The sequence below is a fragment of the Rissa tridactyla genome, chromosome 11, assembly GCF_028500815.1.
Source record: "Rissa tridactyla isolate bRisTri1 chromosome 11, bRisTri1.patW.cur.20221130, whole genome shotgun sequence".
NCBI lineage: Eukaryota > Metazoa > Chordata > Aves > Charadriiformes > Laridae > Rissa > Rissa tridactyla.
In genome coordinates, this window is record NC_071476.1 from 17,641,656 (window position 1) to 17,661,807 (window position 20,152).

The 20,152-nt window shown below is 36.6% G+C and overlaps 2 protein-coding genes across 3 annotated transcripts in view; one reads left to right on the top strand and one right to left on the bottom strand.

Annotated features, from left to right (window-relative positions):
- DOCK2 (dedicator of cytokinesis 2) overlaps nucleotides 1-20,152 on the top strand; it is a 198,930-nt gene that overhangs the window by 78,827 nt on the left and 99,951 nt on the right. The gene's annotated exons all lie outside the window — the stretch shown is intronic.
- INSYN2B (inhibitory synaptic factor family member 2B) lies at nucleotides 6,457-14,986 on the bottom strand. Its single transcript, XM_054217208.1, has 3 exons — nucleotides 13,653-14,986; nucleotides 10,363-10,437; nucleotides 6,457-6,643 (listed from the first exon to the last, which is right to left on the bottom strand). Exons 1-3 carry the CDS (start codon nucleotides 14,969-14,971, stop codon nucleotides 6,457-6,459), a joined length of 1,581 nt encoding a protein of 526 aa, XP_054073183.1. The 5' UTR covers nucleotides 14,972-14,986.

Here is a 20,152-nt window from a genome sequence, read left to right on the forward strand (position 1 = left end):
ATGATGTAATCAATCTATTAAAGACTGTGTCTGGATACCATAAACAGTCAACGAAGAAGCAAAATGAAACTGTAGTAAAACTGCAAATAAGGATCCTTATCATTAGGAAACATTAAGAAATCATTAGGAAACAAGCTGGTTACAGTCAATTGAAATGGCTTGGAAAATCTGTTTGTTTTTCTTTTTTTTTTTTTTCTTCCCTCTCGTCTACTGTAATTTGTTCAACTGTTCTTACCTAAAAATATAAAATCCGGTGTAAATTTTGAAATCCAGATGTCCAAATGCTAATAATGCTCATAAGCAGCTATGCATATGTGTATATTGGGCATTTTAGAGGTTCTTCAAAGCAGAATTACAATAAATTACAAAGAGTTTTCTAGAGCTGAGGCAAGATCTCTCAACAGAATAAGCTTTTACATGTGAAGAAATTGTTTGTAATGAACTAAAATAGTCTTTTGCATTCAGAAAGAACAGGCAAAATGAGCTCGTTACATGCTCTGTGTACTGCCTTCAGTTCACTCAGTTAATTTGCAGGTTTGCTTTAAGAGCTCTTGAGGGGGCCAAACTTGTTGAAAGCCTGAATGGCTTAATCTTTTAAAAATGAGGTAGATAGTCAGGAATTATGGCCTTCTGCAGAATGCTTAGGTGAGCTAAAGTTGCTACAAGTATGGTGAACCCTGCAAATACAGGTGGGACACATGGAATAGCTGCAGTCAGACTATGTAGCTGATGTATGGATGTGAGTGACACTTCAAATTGCGCTACATCTGTTATTTACTTCCACAAGAACAGAAGGTTGCTATTTAGATTCTTAAACCTGTCACTATGTTTCTGAATATTGCAAGTATTTTTATTATCTTCTGTGTAATTTTCTAGAATTTGAAAATGATGTGAAAAACAACGCTAATACTATGGTTACAAAGCAATGGTTACAATTTACAAGACTTGTAATTCCTTGCAAGTTCAATGTCTTGCACCTGATAAAGTACTGGATTTTATTTACCTTAATATTTTTTTTTTGCTTTCTGGCAGGGCTAAGCAGGTTACTGTTCATGTTCAGGTGTCCTTTTCATAATCTTCTTGCTTGTTGGCAGAGGAGGTGTTAAAAGAATTTTGAGTTACAGTTACCTTTATCTTTTCTTGCTACAAAGCCAGCTGAATGAATCTCAGGGAAGGTGCTGCCTTGTGCTCAGCTGGTAGCAGCATGCTGTGAGCTTTGTTCCTGTAATTACGGGAAACAGTCAGGCTAAGAAGGACATAATCCCTTCCGGAGAAGGTGTTGGTGATGGAAAAGTAATTTGACTCTCTGCAACTACTGCAGAGAAGACTTACTTAAATGCCACTCTTGCCTTCATGATGGTGTTTTGGCAGTTGCGGGCTTTAACAGCTGCTTGGTTATTTTCACTGTTAGAAAAAAAAAAAAAAAGCTTTGACTGTTCATAGTTGAAGTGCTTCTAAACCTATCATAAAGAGTGACAAGTTTATTGTCTGAAATTGGCCATTCAAGCTTTATGTTGAATACTTTATGAAACTTAGACTTTTAGTTAAAGGGTTGTCATGACGCGGTGAAGTCCTACTACAGTAATTATAGAAGTAAAACGTATAGAAGAATCAGGTAGAATACAGAAGTACTCGGTTTTGGTATTGGCTTGGTTAGGTAAACAAAAGTACCATAAATCCAGCATATGCACTTAAAGCTTTCCTTTGGTACTCCCAAATTTGATTTTGTTCACAATATCAGTTTAGCATGATGAAAATAGTGTAGTCATGCTACACAGAAAAGTTTTTAGACAATATTTTTATAAAATAATGTACGAATAAAGAATTTGCTGAAAATAGTGTGCTCTGTTAACTAAAGCTACTCTAGAGAGCATGCTTTTGCAAAAATCAATACTCTTTGGGGAAACAATGACCAGAGAAACCATTTTACAGAGCTGCTGTGGCTGGAGAATATTATATATTCAAATATACACATGGGCTAGATAAAAGTTACAGCTTTTTTTATTTAGTAATCAAATTGAAATCTTTTCTCTACATAGAAAAGCTGCAAATGATTCAGTGAAAGGCCTATTCATTCATTTCCCATTCAATTTCCTTTTCCAAAGAACAATTGTTCACTTCCTTTGTAATCTGTTGTTTGTTATTAATTGACTCCTGAAACCTGAGAAAAATATCTCATTTTATTGCAAAAGATAACATCACATTTAAAGAACCTAGAAATTTACAAAACATACATTAGATAATACATTTCATTAGGAAGTTGTTTTGAATCTAAGCTACCATAATTACGAAGTATTATGATCTTTTTGAAAGAGCTATAGTGCACAAAACTATAAAAAGCCCTACATGAACTGCTGTTACATGACCAAGAGAAATCAGTATTTTATTCATACATTCTGAATTTTTAAAGAGAGTTAGGTTTACTCCTTAAAACAGCAATTTCAAATACAGTAATTTTGGAATATGCCGTGTTCTGTGCAAGGTTTTATAAATAGCATGTTATAGTTGTCATTTAAATATGCTTTTCAGAGAAGCCTATGATATTTTGTATGTAAGTGCTGTCAGACAGCTGGGGGGTTGGGGGTTTTTGTTCTTGGTTTCTGGGGTTTTTGTGTTCTTGTTTTTTTTTTTAAATATTTTATTTAACAGCATGTTTGTATGGATTTCTAACATTTATTTCCTACTCTGGGAGCTGGCTTTAGCCATTACACCGTAATTTTCTAAATCAGAGAAATTTTTATAGGCGGCACTATTATCTTCTAACAATTTACCCATTTCTATTGCTTTTCTGGTCTTGACATCATAAATTGCATAATGTGTATCTGGTAATTCTTTTAGTTCCTATATGAACTAAAAAGTAATTACTAAAATATTTTTAAAATATTAATAAAAAAATGCAATGCTTACGCATTACATCTTCAAATACTTCAGATTCTCCAATTATGTGTTACAAAGCTATTAATTTTTAGTTATTTCGTGTTGCTAGGATATAAATTTCTGTGTTAAATATAAACAAAACATACAGCAACAAAGCAGTCTTACCCTCTTGCTGTGGCTGATGCATGCCATGACTGACACTTTTCCACTATTGCCTTTTAATGTAACAAATAGCCTTTTGCTCCAATGTTGCCTTTAGAATTTTATGTAGAAAGCCTATCGTGTGTGTTGTACTGGGGAGATGTCTGGGTATAACGTCTTGCATTTAGTAGGTGTGGTTTTGTTGTGAAACTGGTGCTTATTCTTTTGTAGGAATGATTAACTTCTGGCATACTTTTACTTTATTTTCAGTTAAATTATTGCATGTTTTTGCTCATGGTAGTCTAAGCCTCTGCAAGAAGAATGAGGGAGTTCTCTCTGTGTTTCCAATAAGCCTTTTTTGTTTGAACGTTTACATATTTTAGAATTTGGCTGGCTGTTGCAACTTTGCTACTAATAGTAACTCAAAAAAAATCTCCTTTGTTATACTGAAGTTGAGAACTCTAGGAGCAACCTTTCTGAAGGTCAGTGCTTTAGCAGCACTGTAATTTCATGTTTTCTTTCAAGGAAAACGGGTGTCTTGAAGGGAGTGAATTTTAAAACACCGAACAGAGGGTAGGCTGAAAGACAAGTGAATGTTCTTAAATTGCAGCACTGGGAGCTGAGAGTGAGTTGGCCTAGATACCTTCAGTGTTTCCCTGCTGCTGTGTGTGCATATGTTAAAGAGTTTCATATCCATATTTGGATAACCTATACTTTACTCACTGAGAAAGAATTGAAAAACAACCGACTGAGGAATATGGAAAACAAAGGCTAATTTTGACTAGGAGATTTTGTCTACAGTTCTGAACTCCATCAAGATCAGACATTAAAACATAAAACTTGTAACCATTTAAATCAGTATATTTAAGGTTTTTAGGAGTATTGATGCTGGTTGAGGTCATAAGAAAGACTTAGAGCCTTGCTTACGACTGCCTTCGGTTGGACTTTCTTAAACTAAATAGAGTATTTCTGTTCTTGCGTAGTTTTACTGGCTGCAGGAACTGATTGGTGCTTGAGGTGAACCAAAATACTGTGGTTTGTTTAAATTGAATAATCTGGGTCCTTTGAAAACGTATTGCAGGCAATGTGTTCATTATGTTTGGAAAACCAGATGGCTTAAAATGAGCTTTTTTGTGGTTATTAAAAAAAAAAAAAAGACAAAAATACTGTTTTCATGTAATAACAAATTATTGAAAAGCAATTCATTACAGAAAAAAAAATACTGGTTTTGCTAGTGTTACACATGTTTGTATTGCTTATTTTTATACCTTTACCATGGGGGATATTGTATTAATCTTAAAATGTTTTTTCAATGCACAAGAAACATTTACACACTAGTAAATCCTTCATTATATCAATTATAGAGACTAATGCAAAGTAGGAATGCTGTTGGCATACCAGCATAAGCAGGATGAGTATTTGAGTGTAATATAATGGCGTGTTCTGATGTAATAATTCAATTCTTAACTTTGTTATACACTCAAATTATTATTGAAGAGCTTTTCTGTCTGACTAAAGGCATACTTTTTGCAAGTAAAAATTCTAAAATAGTGATAATTTTATGCATGTCATTTTGGTACTGGCTGAACTTAAGATGGAAATGTTTTTTAAAACTTTAAATCCTTTAAATAATTTAAGTCCTTTGACAAATTAAGCCCTGTCACATAGCATACTCTCTTCTAAATGAAGACTAGTTTTATCAAAAAAAATTAGTTCTTCCAGGCAAAATTCTTCTGTGCAAAATTGTTTTTAATGTGTTTTCAAATGTGTAATTACCCCTAAGAATTCAAGGAACACAGAAGTTTACAAAAAGTGTACAGACATTTGAAACTAACATTACACAATTAATACAATATGATTTAGAAAAATAGGATCCAGGGCTTAATCTATTGAATACCCTGGCACCATTTGAACTAATTAACCAGAGTCACTTCTAAGAAAAGGTCTGCAGTACATTCCACTAAACGTAAAATACATTAATTGAGCTTTACAGTGTGCCCTTTAAACTTGCTTTGGAAAACCTTTTCCTCTCTGCCCCCCATATGAAAGGTGACCACGTTTTCATGAGTGAAATAATAGTATCATCAACCCCAAATTAGGTTACATTGGCAGACCCTGTGCTAGCTGGTAACTTGACTGTTTTTGAAGGAAAGAAATAACTGTGTTGACATGTGATAAAATCTTTTCAGCATAATATTTTTTATATAATACAGATAAGGTCATTAAATATTATTTTTTATGATCAATTTTGTATCATGTGTCAACTTACTTAAACCTTAAGGCCAGAAATCCACATCTTGGATATTTTGGTGTATTGATACAGGTCTTAAATGGACAAATTGGGCAAGTGTTTTAGCAAGACAGTAGCCAAAGTGTGTTTTCCCTTCTATTCAGCAATTGCATGATGACATCTGAGGCGTTGTGTCTAGTTTTCGGCTCCCAGGTGGATGAAAGACATCAACTCCCTGGAGGGAGACCACCAAGACGACTGTGGGCTGCAGCACGTAACATGTGAAGAGAGGTGGTGAAAAGTGGATTTGTTCAGTCTTTAAGAAGTGAAGGCTTAGGAGAGAAGTCTTATTATCTGTCTAATTCTTCTTGAAGGCGTGTTTGGATAGGGTAAGATGTAATGGACACAAGTTAGAACACAGGGAATTCAGATCAGATGTTAAGAAAAAATTTGGAACAACTTGCCCCAAGGGGTTATGGATTCTTGTCTTTGGACATACTCAACACTCAAATTCATGTAATTTGACCTTGCTTGAGTAGGGGATTAATACTAGAGTTACCAAGATATTCTCTTGTTCTATGATTTTATGTCTGAAACTTCTAAATGGTTGCTTTTTAAATTGAAACAGTAAAAGGACAGACTAAAACTTCACCTGAAATTACTTTTTTGTTGTTAAATGTAAGATGACAGCAACAAAAATATTTCAGTATGGATGTGAAATAATTATAATTGTCTCCTTTGAGGAGACATTTGTTTGAACAATGTAGATTCCTCTAAATTTGTTCTTCATTTTGTCATCTGTTAGAAGATCAATGAAGTTCGTTCTTTTTAGTTCATGTTACTTATAAATAGGAAATCAAGACTGTGTGACACCCTTAGCATTGTCTAGCATTCGTTTTTCAAGTAGAGATTTAAACCTCGATATTTTTGGAAAGTTGAAAAAAAACTCTTACAAAGCATATGAAAATGTCCTTGGAAAAAATGAGAAAGCTTCCTTTTGAAAGAAACAATTTCTTTTTGAAAATAGTATCTTCATGCGCCTTTAATCAGTGAGATGACTTAAGTAAATTCAATTCTTTTGATTTTTCAGATACTCTAATTAATGTTCATTAGTTCTGCAATTTCGTAATAGCACCTTTTCAGGTGTGTACTTTTAAGCTTCTTTCTGTTCTAGCGTCTTTTGAAATGTAAAAGGCTCCAAAAGGAAGTCAAATCCACCAGAAGCATTTTCTTTTCACCTTTTTTGTTTTTCTTCTTAACTCCTTTTTCTCGGGAGCTGGATGATCAGATGGTAGCTTCTGAGGTGAAGCTGAAGCTGGATTTTGCTCTGTGTTATCCAGTGTTTTCAAAATCTGATGAAATCTTCCTTCTTGTTGTCTGAAGTCATATTCTACACTATGGAAAAATGAAGACATTTAAGCTAGTAAGTGAGAAGTTCCCTCTTTAAAAAACATGTGGAATCATTAGAATAATTTGGCATGTTTTCAATATTGGAGCCTGGTTAAAACACAAGGTTATAAGATACTGCTTTTAAAAGAAGTTCATCTCTTCATATTTTCTGAGGGAAACCTTTTTCTTTATATGAGCTAAGAACTCCAGCGTTGCGCCCAGAACAATAGGACAAAAATTAAGGGAGAAAAATGAAAAGGTACTAGGATGACCTTTTGATGCATTTTATTCAGTCGTCAGATTTTAATACTGTAATCTAACTCAGCCATATGCTTGGCATGGAGTCAAAACTCTCCCATGCTTAACTGTTGAATGTGAATGTCTCCTGCTAGGAGACCTACTAGGACTAAAAAGAAGTGAAATTTAGCCAATAGGTAAGTCATTGAGATAAGTGGTATTAGTTAACAGGAAAGCAGAATGTAACTAATTTTCTTCATTGAAACCCATAATTATTATTGATGTCAAATGAGACCCAAGATGTTAATTAGATAAGAGCAGGTATGTGCACAGAAATAAGTGTAAGGTTCAAAAGAATCAATGTGGATTGTGATTATGCAGTCTGATGCAACCAGTGCAGTTAAACAAAAACAAACGAAGAAAAACAAAATGAAAAAGATGAAGTGCTGTATGTTTTTTCTTTATTTCAACCATCTTTTCTGGACAGGTGAGTGGGAGTTGTATCAGCTGTATGTCGGCTGTGGAAGTTTTAGCAGGTGGAGGAGAGAGTAGAAAGGAGCTGGTTGCATTTTGCATAATGCAAGCTCTTTGGGAGGAAAAAGGCATCTTCAGAGGGATGTTGGGATGTCCCATTAAGGCCCTGAAACCAATTTGGGCACTGAGTAGAAGAAATCTGTAAAATTAGTAAATATACGTATCTTTAAACACTATTAATTCTAAGTATTTGTATGTACATCGAAATCCATAAATGTTGTTGAATAATATGTTAAAATTAACTAGAAGCTTGTTTCCCTTACAATTAATATGTTTGTTTTTTTTAAAGAAATAACTCAGCTGGCAAAAACAAAGCAATAGGATTATTCTAACTTAGAAGAACTGGGGAGGGGTCTCTGGACAAGGAACAATACGTAATAAATATAAAAGAAGAAAGTGATAGAATGACTAATTTGCTCAGCGTCTCTTCAATTTTATTGGCTTATTGCTAAAACTGCAGCTTAATACTTTTCAGTAGTCCCAGATCGTAAGTGCTGGAGAATGACATGTTCAGTTTATAGCATATGTAAGGATGGCATTTGCTCATGTTCCTTTTTTCTTCCTTTCTTCAAAGTTTCTAATTTAATATTGGAGAGATCATCTCTGGGGCCCTCAGCATAGGAAAGACATGGACCTGTTGGAGCGGGTCCAGAGAAGGCCACAAAAATGCTCAGAGGGCTGGAGCACCTCTGCTGTGAGGACAGGCTGAGAGAGCTGGGGTTGTTCAGCCTAGAAAAGAGAAGGCTTGAGGGAGACCTTATACCATAGCAGCCTTCCAGTACTTAAAGGGGGCCCTACAGGAAAGAAGGGGACTGACTTTTTAGCAGGGCCTGCTGCAATAGGACAAGGTATAATGTTTTTAAACTAAAATAGGGAAGATTTAGGCTAGATACAAGGAAGAAATTTTTTGCGATGAGGGTGGTGAAACAGTGGTCGAGGCTGCCCAGAGAGGTGGTAGATGCCCCATGCCTGGAAACATTCAAGGTGATGTTGGACGGGGCTCTGAGCAACCTGATCTAGGTGAAGATGTCCCTGCTCATTGCAGCGGCGTTGGACTAGATGACCTTTAAAGGTCCCTTCCAACCCAGACTATTTGATGATTCTATGATCTCTAGAGGCAAGAGGTCAGTTGCTACTTGCATTTGTTTATTATAATACATTTGTCTTACAGAATCTAGGTTGGTAAGTCCCCAGTCATGTCACATAACCCTGCTGGGTGGTTAATAAAGCTAAACTTACAGCCACTATATACCTGGTCCCTGTTAGACTGAAAAGCTCTTGATTACCTTGGCAATCAGTGTAATCCACACTTGGCTTGATATGAGATTAGGATATTGTTTGGCTCAGGGACTGCTTAAAATGTGCATGATAAAGATGGGTCAGTGACAGTAACCTAACGTTCTGTTTGTACAGTGGTTGACTCACTGCCGAGGTAGGTTCTTTAAGAGCAGGAGAATGGGGAGCAAGATGAAACACTAGATTCTATAACAGTGATGCTACGTTAGTGGGGAAAAATACTTCCATGGATCTTTTAGGCTGCATAAAACACAAGAATTTCATGGGTTTGTCTAGAGCAAAAAGTGATAACAATTACTGCTTTCAGAGTTTTAGGAGATGTTTCAAATCAACTTCTCCTTCATTTTGCAGTGTAATATCTAACTTCAGTACCTGATCTTCACAATATGTGACTGGCAAGTTCTTTTTCCACTGAGCTTTTTGAAAAAAAACCCAAAACAAACAAAAAAAAAACAACAAAAAAACCCACCCCAAAACATTAAAACAGTACAGCACATCAGAATTGTGATGTGTATAGCAAGGAAAACAAGCATGCAATTCAAGTAATTAGCTCATCAGCTGCTATATGCAGCGTTTAAGCAAATGCCCCTAACAAAAAAGGAATGCAAAAAGATGGGATTAAAATAGCAGTATTAGAATTTCTCCACTAGCTTGGGTTTGAATAAGTATTCTCTACCTCTCCAAATGAGGCCTAAGGTATCATTTTGGCCATGCACTCGTCTTCCTCTTCATTCTCTGAAGTCTGCAGTGTATGGCAGTACTGGGAAGGATCTGAAACGGCGAAGTGTGAGCTCCAGCTCTGATTATGCTGCATTTGTGCAATATGTTACTTAATGTGCTGTGGAGAGCCCTTATTACAGAATCAAATAACTGAAGATGTGTGTTTTCTGCCTCATAACTCAGGTTGCAAAGATTAGATAACGTGTTTATTGGTGGAAGCCCTGTAAAATCCTCTGCTGAGTGGACAAGCTGTGTGTGCAGTAGAACCAAGACTTTGTAGCTGCCAGCTTTTTGGTGGATGGCTGGCAAGCTGAAGACTCTTACAGCGTGTACAGAGATAGCATTTGAAACAAGAACAGCTTCCAGAACACAACACTACAGAGCTTTTGGTCATAAGAGTTTAACATAAACTGCAGTTTAAATTTGGAGTAACTTACACTCAAATTACACTCTCTCAAAATAATAATAAATAAATATTTACTGAAGTGAGAAGTGTGGGAGGTTTGTTTTTGTTTTGCAAGTAAACATGAACTGTAGCTATAGCTTACTGGCATTTGGAGAATTGAGTGTTTATCTTTTCCAAGATGTAAATTTATTACAGAAATCCTAGCTTTAAAAATTTAATACAAAAGGGAATTTCATCATGAGAAATGGCATAAAAGCTTTTCAAAGCATGCTAGTAATAATAATGCTGTGAAATGTTACTGGGAAACTTCTATTTGAATTCTCAAAAGTGCGGTACCTCTTCCAGATGACACCAATATTAATTGTTTTCTACTGGGGAAAACAAACCAACCGCCTCACACGTACCACTTGGTCTTTTGTTAAAAACTAGATTAATAATAATTGAGACCTTCCATAGCTGTGAGCAAGATGTTGCATTGTACATTTGTGAGAGAGATACAGACAATACAAAATTGGGTGAAGGAGTGAAGTACCTGTAAATGATACATGCGGTGTTCTGGCAGGTGCTGCAGTTGTTGAGGTCTTGCCCAGTGTGATAGAAGTTACGCCTGTAATAGACAGTAGTTCATGTAATGTTTATTTATAGATACTTTAACAGATCTTTGAATCTTTCATGAATAAAAGTAATTCTGTTCACCACTTCTGTTATCCTTACTAAAAGTTCCAGTGTCAAATTCTAAACTAGGGGGTTGCTTTAAAAAACCCCGACCCTATGTTGATTTCTGGTTTTGTCTTGCATCTTTCTCACTTCGTGCTGTTAAGATTCTGGTTGTTGGTTCTTGCATGAATCCTTCTTATGAAAACACTTAGACATGCGACTGACTGCTCCTTATAAACTCGCTTGAAAATACTTGAATATCCATGGCTTTTGGTCAATTAATCTGATCTCTACCTTTATGCTTTCCATTGTTTCCCCTTTTCATGTTTCCTCACTTGAGTGTAAGGAAGTCAGATTTGTACTGCTGATAGTATACAAATATGGAGTATTGAGAAAACAAGAGTGAATTTCATACTTAACACCAACTAGAGTTGAATCATTTTTATGATGGAGAGATCTGTAGTAGAAACAGTTTGAGGTCGGTGGCTCATTATGTTTGAAGGATGCATAACACTTATATTTAATGAGTTTTTTTTGAATTAGGGGAGTTTGGTTGGTACCACAATAATTTTCTGATTGCTTTTGGAATTGAAGAGGAGGTTCTTCATGCGCATTGTTTGTCACCTCCACAGTACCTGGAATGTTCAGTTTTACTGCTAGATGATTCTCGCAAGGGGGATTGAAGTTTATCATTCAATCTCAGTGTGAAACTTAAAGATATTTGGCAAAATTTTTGTTTTCAACCATGTAGTAACTGAACAGAAATGCACTATAAATATTGCTGAATAATCTGACTGTGTTTCACTGCAAGTTACTCTTTGTAATGGTCAGATTTACAAATGTAATTGAAAGTTGTCCACTCTGTCATACATAACTACACGCAGGGGAGGAGTGGGTATTTTTTCTGTAATATCCTAAAGATCCGTAGTCGAGTGGTAGTTGTATGAAATATACCACAGCAAGTGATTGCTCAAGCTTGACACACACTGGGGATTCCCTGCCCCCACCTTGGATCTTGCTTCTAAGCCGAACTTTTGGGTTTTGGTGTCTTATAAATGTTTTTGCTTTTTGGTTATCAGTGTGTCCACCTGGATTTTGTCTGTTGTGCATAGGCTGTTACAAAGTTGGTGCTAGAAAATTGTCTGGGCTTTTCAGATAGAGAAAAATGACTAAGAGCAACCCTCTAAGAGAAGATAGTTGGAGATGAATTATATGGGGAAATTGTTATGTGGAATAAAAATTTATGTGGGCACAGTGGAAGCCAACAGAAGTATTTTCATGCTAACGGCCAGATGGGCATTACTGGTTAATATTTCCAGATAAGAAAGGTAATCTGTGCAGAGTAAAATAACATTTTAATTTGATTTATATGATTTTATTTTATTTTTTTTAATGAGTGTGAATTTGTATTTGGAGTGTGAGTTGGAGAATTATTCCTCAGAAATGCAAGAAGGTAATTTCAAGTCCCAGGTAAAATACTTGGAGGAACAAAGAATTCTTCAGAATAGATTTATTTTTCTCCAGAAGCTGTAAGAAAATTGGGCCGTATAGAATTGTGGCTTCAGTTGGTTATATCCTGACAGTTTTTGTGCAACCACACAAACCTTTTCTGTTCACATGGGAGCAAGTGCAAAGACCTGGTGCTGAGTGATGGGAACAAGTCAGTGTCATGTTCTGGGCTATTTCTGTGAGACTGAACCTACACAAAAATCTCAGCGCAGCCGCCTTCTGGTGATGTTTGCAGTTTGTGGAAATGTGGAAGATTATCAAATTTATTCCTTAATTGTAGTCAGTAAATACTATTGATACACGTGGTCTGATTTTAAAATGAAGGATGCAGTTTTACACGCAAACCAGATGTGCGTAAATGATCATTCTGGATGCCTAAGCTAGCTGTGCTAAGTAGAAAACTAAACGTATGATAACATAGACTTTGTGGTGTTTTATCTTTAAAAAATAAAATGGAACCTTTATTCTCTTGATACTTAGAAAGATTTATTTGTCGGTTTTTTAAAGACAAAAATTATTTGATAGATATACTACATTATCATAAAACAGAACAGAATGCTAGATGCATTTCCTGTAAGTAGCAGCTGCTGTTAATGGTTTGGAAAGCGTTATTAGGATATTCTAAAACCTCTTCTGAGCCTAGAAATATTTAAAATTCTATTTTAACCTTGTCCTACAAAAATGTCCAATCTTTAGACTTTAGTTGCATTTGTATTATTATTTTTAATAATAATAATGCATAAGTAAGTTGCATAAATAAATTACATAAATGATGCTTGCAGCCTTGGGTAATAGTCACTCAGAGAGTACTAAAAATAAATGCAGGTCATGCATTCTTATGGTAGTGCAGAAAGCAGTCATTTTAAACTCTGAGATTCCAAAGTGAGCTCTTGCTAACAGTCTTCACATGTTGTATGTTCATACATTTAATCCCTTTTAAGCACCTACCTCAACCTCCCGTGAAATCTCCCTGACATACTGAAGCTCTTGAAGTTTACGGGCATTGTGCCTTTTCCTATTCTTCAGGCATTCCCTTTAGGCAGCTGTGTTGTTTGTGGTATCATGAAATGTAACTAGCAGTGTGCTCCCCAAATGTCTGCAGATGCTATGCTTTCGCCGCTAGTACTTTTGTTTGCCTGTGAAGGCAGTAGTAATTCATTGAACAGAAGCATGGTTTTGCTGATATAAACTGTCTCAGCAATAGGACTGCTGTGGCACTAAATGCGTATCTGACCTTGCTAGTTGATAGTTGCTAGAGAGAGTTGCTTTGTCATAGACTTCTGTTGTTCTACGTTCGCACTTTAAACTGCTGGGTTTTATTGTTCAACTGCATAAAGACTTTAGCTAGATGGAGACTGCCAGCTCTTGGGTGTTGGTGGCTTTGTATCTGACACCATAAATCTAAATAAAAAAAAGAGGAGTTAATAAACTATGTCTCTCGCTGGATTTCGTAAAGGCAGTGTCAGCTAAAGCCAAGCTATAAAGAGACTTGCTTCTCTGCTGAGGCCCAAATACCAGAAAACCAGCATAAAATGCAGTTTTTGCAAACTCATCTTTAAATATCGCAGGAAAGATTTTTTCAATAGCGAAGGTTAAAAGAATGCTAACATCTACTTTACACTTCTGATGAATTACTAATATTAAAATGCACCATACCCTTCACTGAGGGCTCTGGATTTTTCCAGGTCTTGGATTACATTCAAAAGGACTTTAATCTTCTCCTGGTTCGACTGCAAGGATTCCTCTACAGACTGCAGCCTGCCTTGTAGGGCACAGAGTTCGCCACGTGCCAAATGAATTTGATTTATTTCACTAATCTCTTTGTTGGTTTGTGGGTTTATTTCATTCCTTGGCAGATAAGACTTTACGTGAAATCCTTCAAAACAGCTGTTACACTGGGAAACATCTGACTGGGTAGAATTTTTCTCCATTTCAGTATTACATGACAGAATAGATTTTGACACGTTACTGTTGGTCAATGACATTATTGTGTGATCATCATTTGTTAATGTCACACAGCTGGAGTCTGTTTTGTGCTCTCCTGCCTGTTGATAGTCTCTGAGGAAACAAGGAGATGAACTGTGGTTTGATGGAGGTGATAATGGAGTAGTTTCCTTACTGCTTGCAGCTTTGCTGGCTACGAGCGGCTCGGAATCACTTTTATCTGCTTCACAAGAGTCAGAATGAGGATCACATTCCCTGCAGTTAGTAGAATTGCTTAGGCAAGGGTACACCTTTTCAGAATTAGATGACAGAGTGCTGTTTTCATTATTTTCATTGCTATTTATGACAGTAGAAGAACGCAGTGAATTACTTAAATTCGTGGCTGTGTCTGATGCATCCATGGAAACATTGCTGTGTTGTGGAAAACTCACATGTATGTATTCAGGCACCTGTGTAGAAACAGTTGTCTTTGATGCTGAGACATCATCTGAGTGGATAGGTCCATTGCTTTGTGCTTTTGGTGATCTTTGACCTAACTGACTGTCCACCTCACTATTCCTAAATCCATCTTCCAAATCATTAGTTATTCTTAAATAACAGAGATCAGAAGACATAATGTCTTGTTCTGAAAGATTGCCATTTACTTGGATAGAATTTGCAGGCTCTGTTGGCATTTCTGTTAATGATTTGCTTACTGTCAGCTTTTTCTTTTTAAAAACCGGGAAGTGTTTCCTGAGGCTAGGAGATGTTTGTATGGCAATACTCCGAAGCTCCTTCTGAGCCCTTGGAAAAGATGGAGATTGATGTAGCAAAAAATCGTGATCCTTAAATATTTCTGTTTTTCTGGTCGTGAATGCTATGTCTTGGGCAGGATTGGTATCCATTTCCGTCTTTGTGTTCACACCATCATCCTTGAATCGAACTTGCTGGGATTTGGTCCTGCGGTGGTGCGGCTGTCGCATAAAATCAGCTGAATCCAGACTGTTCCGTTTCAATAGCACTGGGCGCATTTTCATGTTTTGCTGGGCCATTGAATCGCAATTTAATGTCTGTAAGTAACGTGTTTCTTTGCGACCCATTTCATTTGTCATTTGAACCGTATATTAAGATTGTTCCCAAGATGCAAATGAATACCTTACTCCTGAAGAAGCTAAGCTTTTCATTCTTCTTGTTGTTACTATGTGTACTTTTAACTGACATGCTCTCTTTCAAATTTAATTGCTGATTAGACCAAACTCCAAGATAAAGAAATTAAATATCAAGCTTAAGGAAAGATTTCTTTTAGCTAGGGAATGCAGAAATCCTTGTGTTCTGAAGCTAATATGATCTTCTTACTACAAAATTGCCACAGGCCATTATGCTTACAGTTAACTAATTCAAAGGTGAGGTTGAGTCTGTGGCTTTCCTGATGGCTCTTATTTGACAGTCAGCGCTCCATTAGTGATCCAGGGTGTTTTCTGATGGACCGGTCACATCTGTTTTATTTGCATGTTGTCTAAACAGAAAGAGTAGTAACTTCTGGGGGCATTTTCATTTCTGAAGCATAGCTTTACTGATGGAATATATCCATTAATACCAAGCTGAATTGCTTTCTTCAAAGAGAGTTTTTCTTCTTTAGCCATCTTTTTAATGTTGCAAATGAAACTAATCTTCCCAAACAGTTAAGCAAGATGTAACCGCTTCTGACCCACAAAAATCCAGCATCCAGTGGGTTTCAGTGAGAGACGTTATTGATGTGTAGTTGTTACTTCAGTTCATGCAAGCATGAGGCCAGTCGTATCCAAGGGACTGTTTCATTTGGGGAAGTTGTGTAAATACTTTGGCATCAGAAGAGTGGTCCAGGCGGAATAACCAGCAAATACGGAATAACAGGAAATGTTTCCTGAAAGTAAAAAGACAACAGTTGTAGATGAACACACTGCTAAACACTGTAATTTTCTGCCGCTGTCTCCTAATAACTTTTTGTCTCCAGTGGTTTTGTAGCTTTGACAGTGAGATACTTGTACAGAAACTGAAAAATGATTTATAATTTTGAAGTGCCTAAAGTTTTCTTCATATGAAATACAACCCCCCCGAAATGGTTATAAAATACTCAGAGTAGTTTTTTCTTTGTGATCAGTATTCATGTGCAGGCCTGAATCTGGTCCCAAATACAGAACTTAAAACTTACCCATTTTCAAATTTAAAGATCTATCAAATCTCCTTATTAAAAAATAACAAAAAACTGAACAATACAAATGTAAGTTCTTCATTTGGAGGCAAGTTTAGGTTCGAACAAAATGCAGATTTTTTAAAATTTATTTTTTTAGGGCTCCTCATTTCAAGGTATTTGGATTTGAGTACAGCTCTTGATCAAGGAAAAATAAATTATCCTGATGTTTTAAAACGTGAATAATGCAAGTGGAACCTCTTCTGAGGAGACAAAATCTCTTTCCTGTGCAGTATCAGTTATTTGGGAATCAAGATTAAAATTGGCTGCACATATGTGTAAAGGGTTCTGCTCAGTTTGCATGCAGGAGACTGGCCTGTAAAGCTGTGCTTTGTCACTTTTGTCCAGAGCTCATATAGTGAAAAAACAAACATGGAACATCTTGAGTGACCACTAAAACTTACATTTCTGAAAAAAGGACAATAGTATAGTCATAACAACCATGTATTGCATTAGGAAGACTGGAGGAAAGCAAGAGAACATATTTTATTATGGAGCCAGCTGTTACCAAAATTTAAGTTGCGAGTATTGTAGTCTTTTTCAAGTGTAATATAACCACTAATCTTTTCTGTACCCGAAAAAATAAACCTTTGACCCATTTGTCACAGCTGCCACTTCAATTATGAGGATGTTTGCCGCAGAGACATTTTATTCATAGGTTAAGGTGTAATGAGCACTGACAGCTTTGAAGTTCTCTGTCTTTATTCTATAAAAGCAGTATCATTAGTGACATTTGAAGTGCTAATGAATTGTCACTCCAAATGCAGATTAGGGAAGTACCAGGATGGGTTGTTTGTAAGTCTGTGCTCAAGTGTAGACATGGATGATTCCTTTAAGGTAGGCAGTCACTCCCTGGCTGCTCCTTTTACTGTTTACAGTAAGTTTTACTGACTGAAGGGTTGTGCAGTGTATTGTTTCCTCTTTCCCGGAATACAAACCCATCTGCTATGATGTGTTGACTGGTGGCACAACAGGGTATGGAAAAGACGTGTCACGATGCATTGCTAATGAACATGTGAGGTACCAGAGCTGCAGTAAGACAATATAAAGGCAGTAAAAGTGAAAACCAAGTCTTGCCCTTCACCCGTGTGAGTACAGCTTCAAATATCACTAGCAATCACATAGGCCAAGACTAATCTTGTTGCTTCAATATTTTTACGTCAAACTGTAAGTTGCTTTGATAGAATTTTGTTGGCAAACTTTCTGCTACAAATTTAGACTTGTTATGGCTTCCTGAGATAGGCCGTATAGGTGAGTGTGTGCCATATGTCGTCTGTTCAAATTGTGTCCCTTTAACTTCTCTGTATTTCTGCCAGGACTTCTCACTCTAGGTTTCTACAGTGTTAAGGACGGTCTTGCTGTTTCTTACGCACATCATCTGTGTGATAGACTTCCTCACAAGTGTGAATTCTCCTACCCAGATCATTCCAGAATAGTTTGAGCCCAAATTTGGTATATGCGATGAATAGTGCTGGATTAGTAATAGATTTTAAATCCTGAATTTCAAAACTCACTCCTGAGATGTACTTGTATGTAAAAGTATCTTTCCTGTATTTTTAATAAGTTATGCTAAATCTGAAACCAGCTGCTGGAATAAAACAGGGATAAGAGGAGAAATTTATGCAAAATGTGGGAAACATTCTTTGGGATTTTTAATAATCCGACATAGTCTGCTTCTAGGATTACAGTGAATTTTAAGACTCTGGGGCTAAATTCCCAGCATAGTGTTAATTTACTATTAAACCTGTTCCCTGTTAATTCACTGGTGGTTTCATTGGAATCACAGAATGGTTTGGGTTGGAAGGGACCTTAAAGCCCAGCCAGTGCCACCCCCTGCCCTGGGCAGGGACACCTCCCACCAGCCCAGGTTGCTCCAAGCCCCGTCCAACCTGGCCTTGAACCCCTCCAGGGATGGGGCAGCCACAGCTTCTCTGGGCAACCTGGGCCAGGGGCTCACCACCCTCAGAGTGAAAAATTTCTTAGTGTACCTTTTATTTAAGCATTACACAAGCTTTACCATGTTTAATTTACAAGAATTCGTGAGATGGGTGCAGTGGGAAAGATCTTGTTACTGTTATGTAGCCTCATGTAACATTTAAGCAATGTAATATAATTTAAGCAAAGTAATAATGTGATATTATTCTATTATTAAGTTTTAGGAGAAAATGAGTGTTGGACAATTTCACTGCAGAGAGGAATGTTGCATAAGACATCGAGGAAATAAATACGTACATTAACACCAAATTTTACTTTCATGATATGCTAGCATTAAGTTGCTTAAATCACTGTACTGCTTGTTCAGTGGAAACAAGTATACACAATAAACAAGTCAAACAGTTTCTGCACATAAAGTTCCGGTGCCAAGTTCTGAATTCTCATATCATCCACTAATTACTGGAGGCTTTTTACAGTTTTGTTTGAGAATTTATCCAAATATTGCAGTAGCATTCTCCACTTGCCATCACGACTGCTGTGCTCCAGGCAGATGGGCTACTTTAAAAGTTATACTTGTCCAATTAAATTCAGAAAGAAGCTTTAGAAATCTAATCCTTAGTGTTTCAAACACAAGTAGAAAGCCCTCAAGGGTTTTAGGAGAGCTCTCTACTTTGGCTATAGAGGCATGTGAGCTCGATTCTTGCATTCTTAATTTGCAAATTGCTATTTTAATTCTGTGTGAGTTTTAGCTACCTTGGCATCCAGCAGTCTGGGGTCCATATGAATTATTGTAATGAAAGTTTTGATGCTGTTATTTATATTAAATCAAGCTGAAATAGAAAAATATATAGAAAAGAATGCTCAAATATTTGGATTGAAAACCCAAACTAGTGAATTTCAATGAGTTATAGGTGTCTGTGTTTAGATTAACAAATCAGTGTAACATTGCCAATTACTAAGTTTAAATAACGTTTTCTTTTGCCCAGGATATAATTCCTCATTCTTTTCTGGCACTGCAATTTACAGTTCTTGTGTTGCTTGTTATTCCACATATTGACTGAAGTATGAAAAATTATAGGGATCTATTTTATAGAAATGCTTTCAATGTATTAATTTAACTTATTTTACTCATATCAGAAAGCATATGTCCGTTTTAAATTTGTGTCTTGTAATAATAATAAAAACAGTTTTGGTAGGGAAAATTTACTGGGATTTAACGTCTGCCAGGGTTCTGTGACCTTGCATCCAGCCTCTTCCTCTTCCTCCCTGTCCTGTCCCTGGGCAGCTGCCCATCAGTCCTGAGGAAATGCCTTGTGCCTTGTTTTGCTTAATTAGCACTGTGCGTTTGTTCCAATCTCTTCCTTCACTGGTTGTTGAAGCAAGTGGCCTATTCGGTGCTTGAAAGTTAATGTTATTTTTAAATGGTGCATATATCACGTTCCTCTTTTCAGTATTTTGAGTATGTGAATCTGATATATATATATGATTGCATTTTTTTTCTTTTATGCTTGGCTTATAGTGTTAAAGCAAATCTTGAGTATTTTTTTTTTTTAAGTCTCTGCATGCTTTGCGCCCACACTTCTTAATGGTGACAGTTACTGTCCCCTGTGAATTTATTCCAGCTCCGGTGCAATTGTGTTCCAAGGTGTAATAAGTGAATTGCCTGGAAAAGACTAAGGTGCAAAGCCCGCCACCTCAAACAGCAATGGGGTTGGTTTTCCACCCTCAAGATGGTGGGTTTGAGTTCTTAGAAGTGCACACGCAATTTAGTTAGCCAGCCAGGCAGAGGATGTTTGACCACAAAAGATAGTTATATTTTTTTTAAATTATTTTTTCCATCTTTCCTGTCTCCTTTCCTGATTTCTTGAGTCAAACGTATTTTTTAGTTCCTGTTGCAGTCTAATGACTGAAGCTGTGGGTAGTGGAATGCAGCTGGTAAGGATAAGTGGGGATTATGGGAAAGTGCAGGAATTGTAGCAAAGGGCAGTGGGGATTTTGTAAGAGCGCAGATGTGCAAGCGTGGTGGTTCTGGGGGTTTTCAGCAGTTTGTGGGGAAAGTTGAATATTT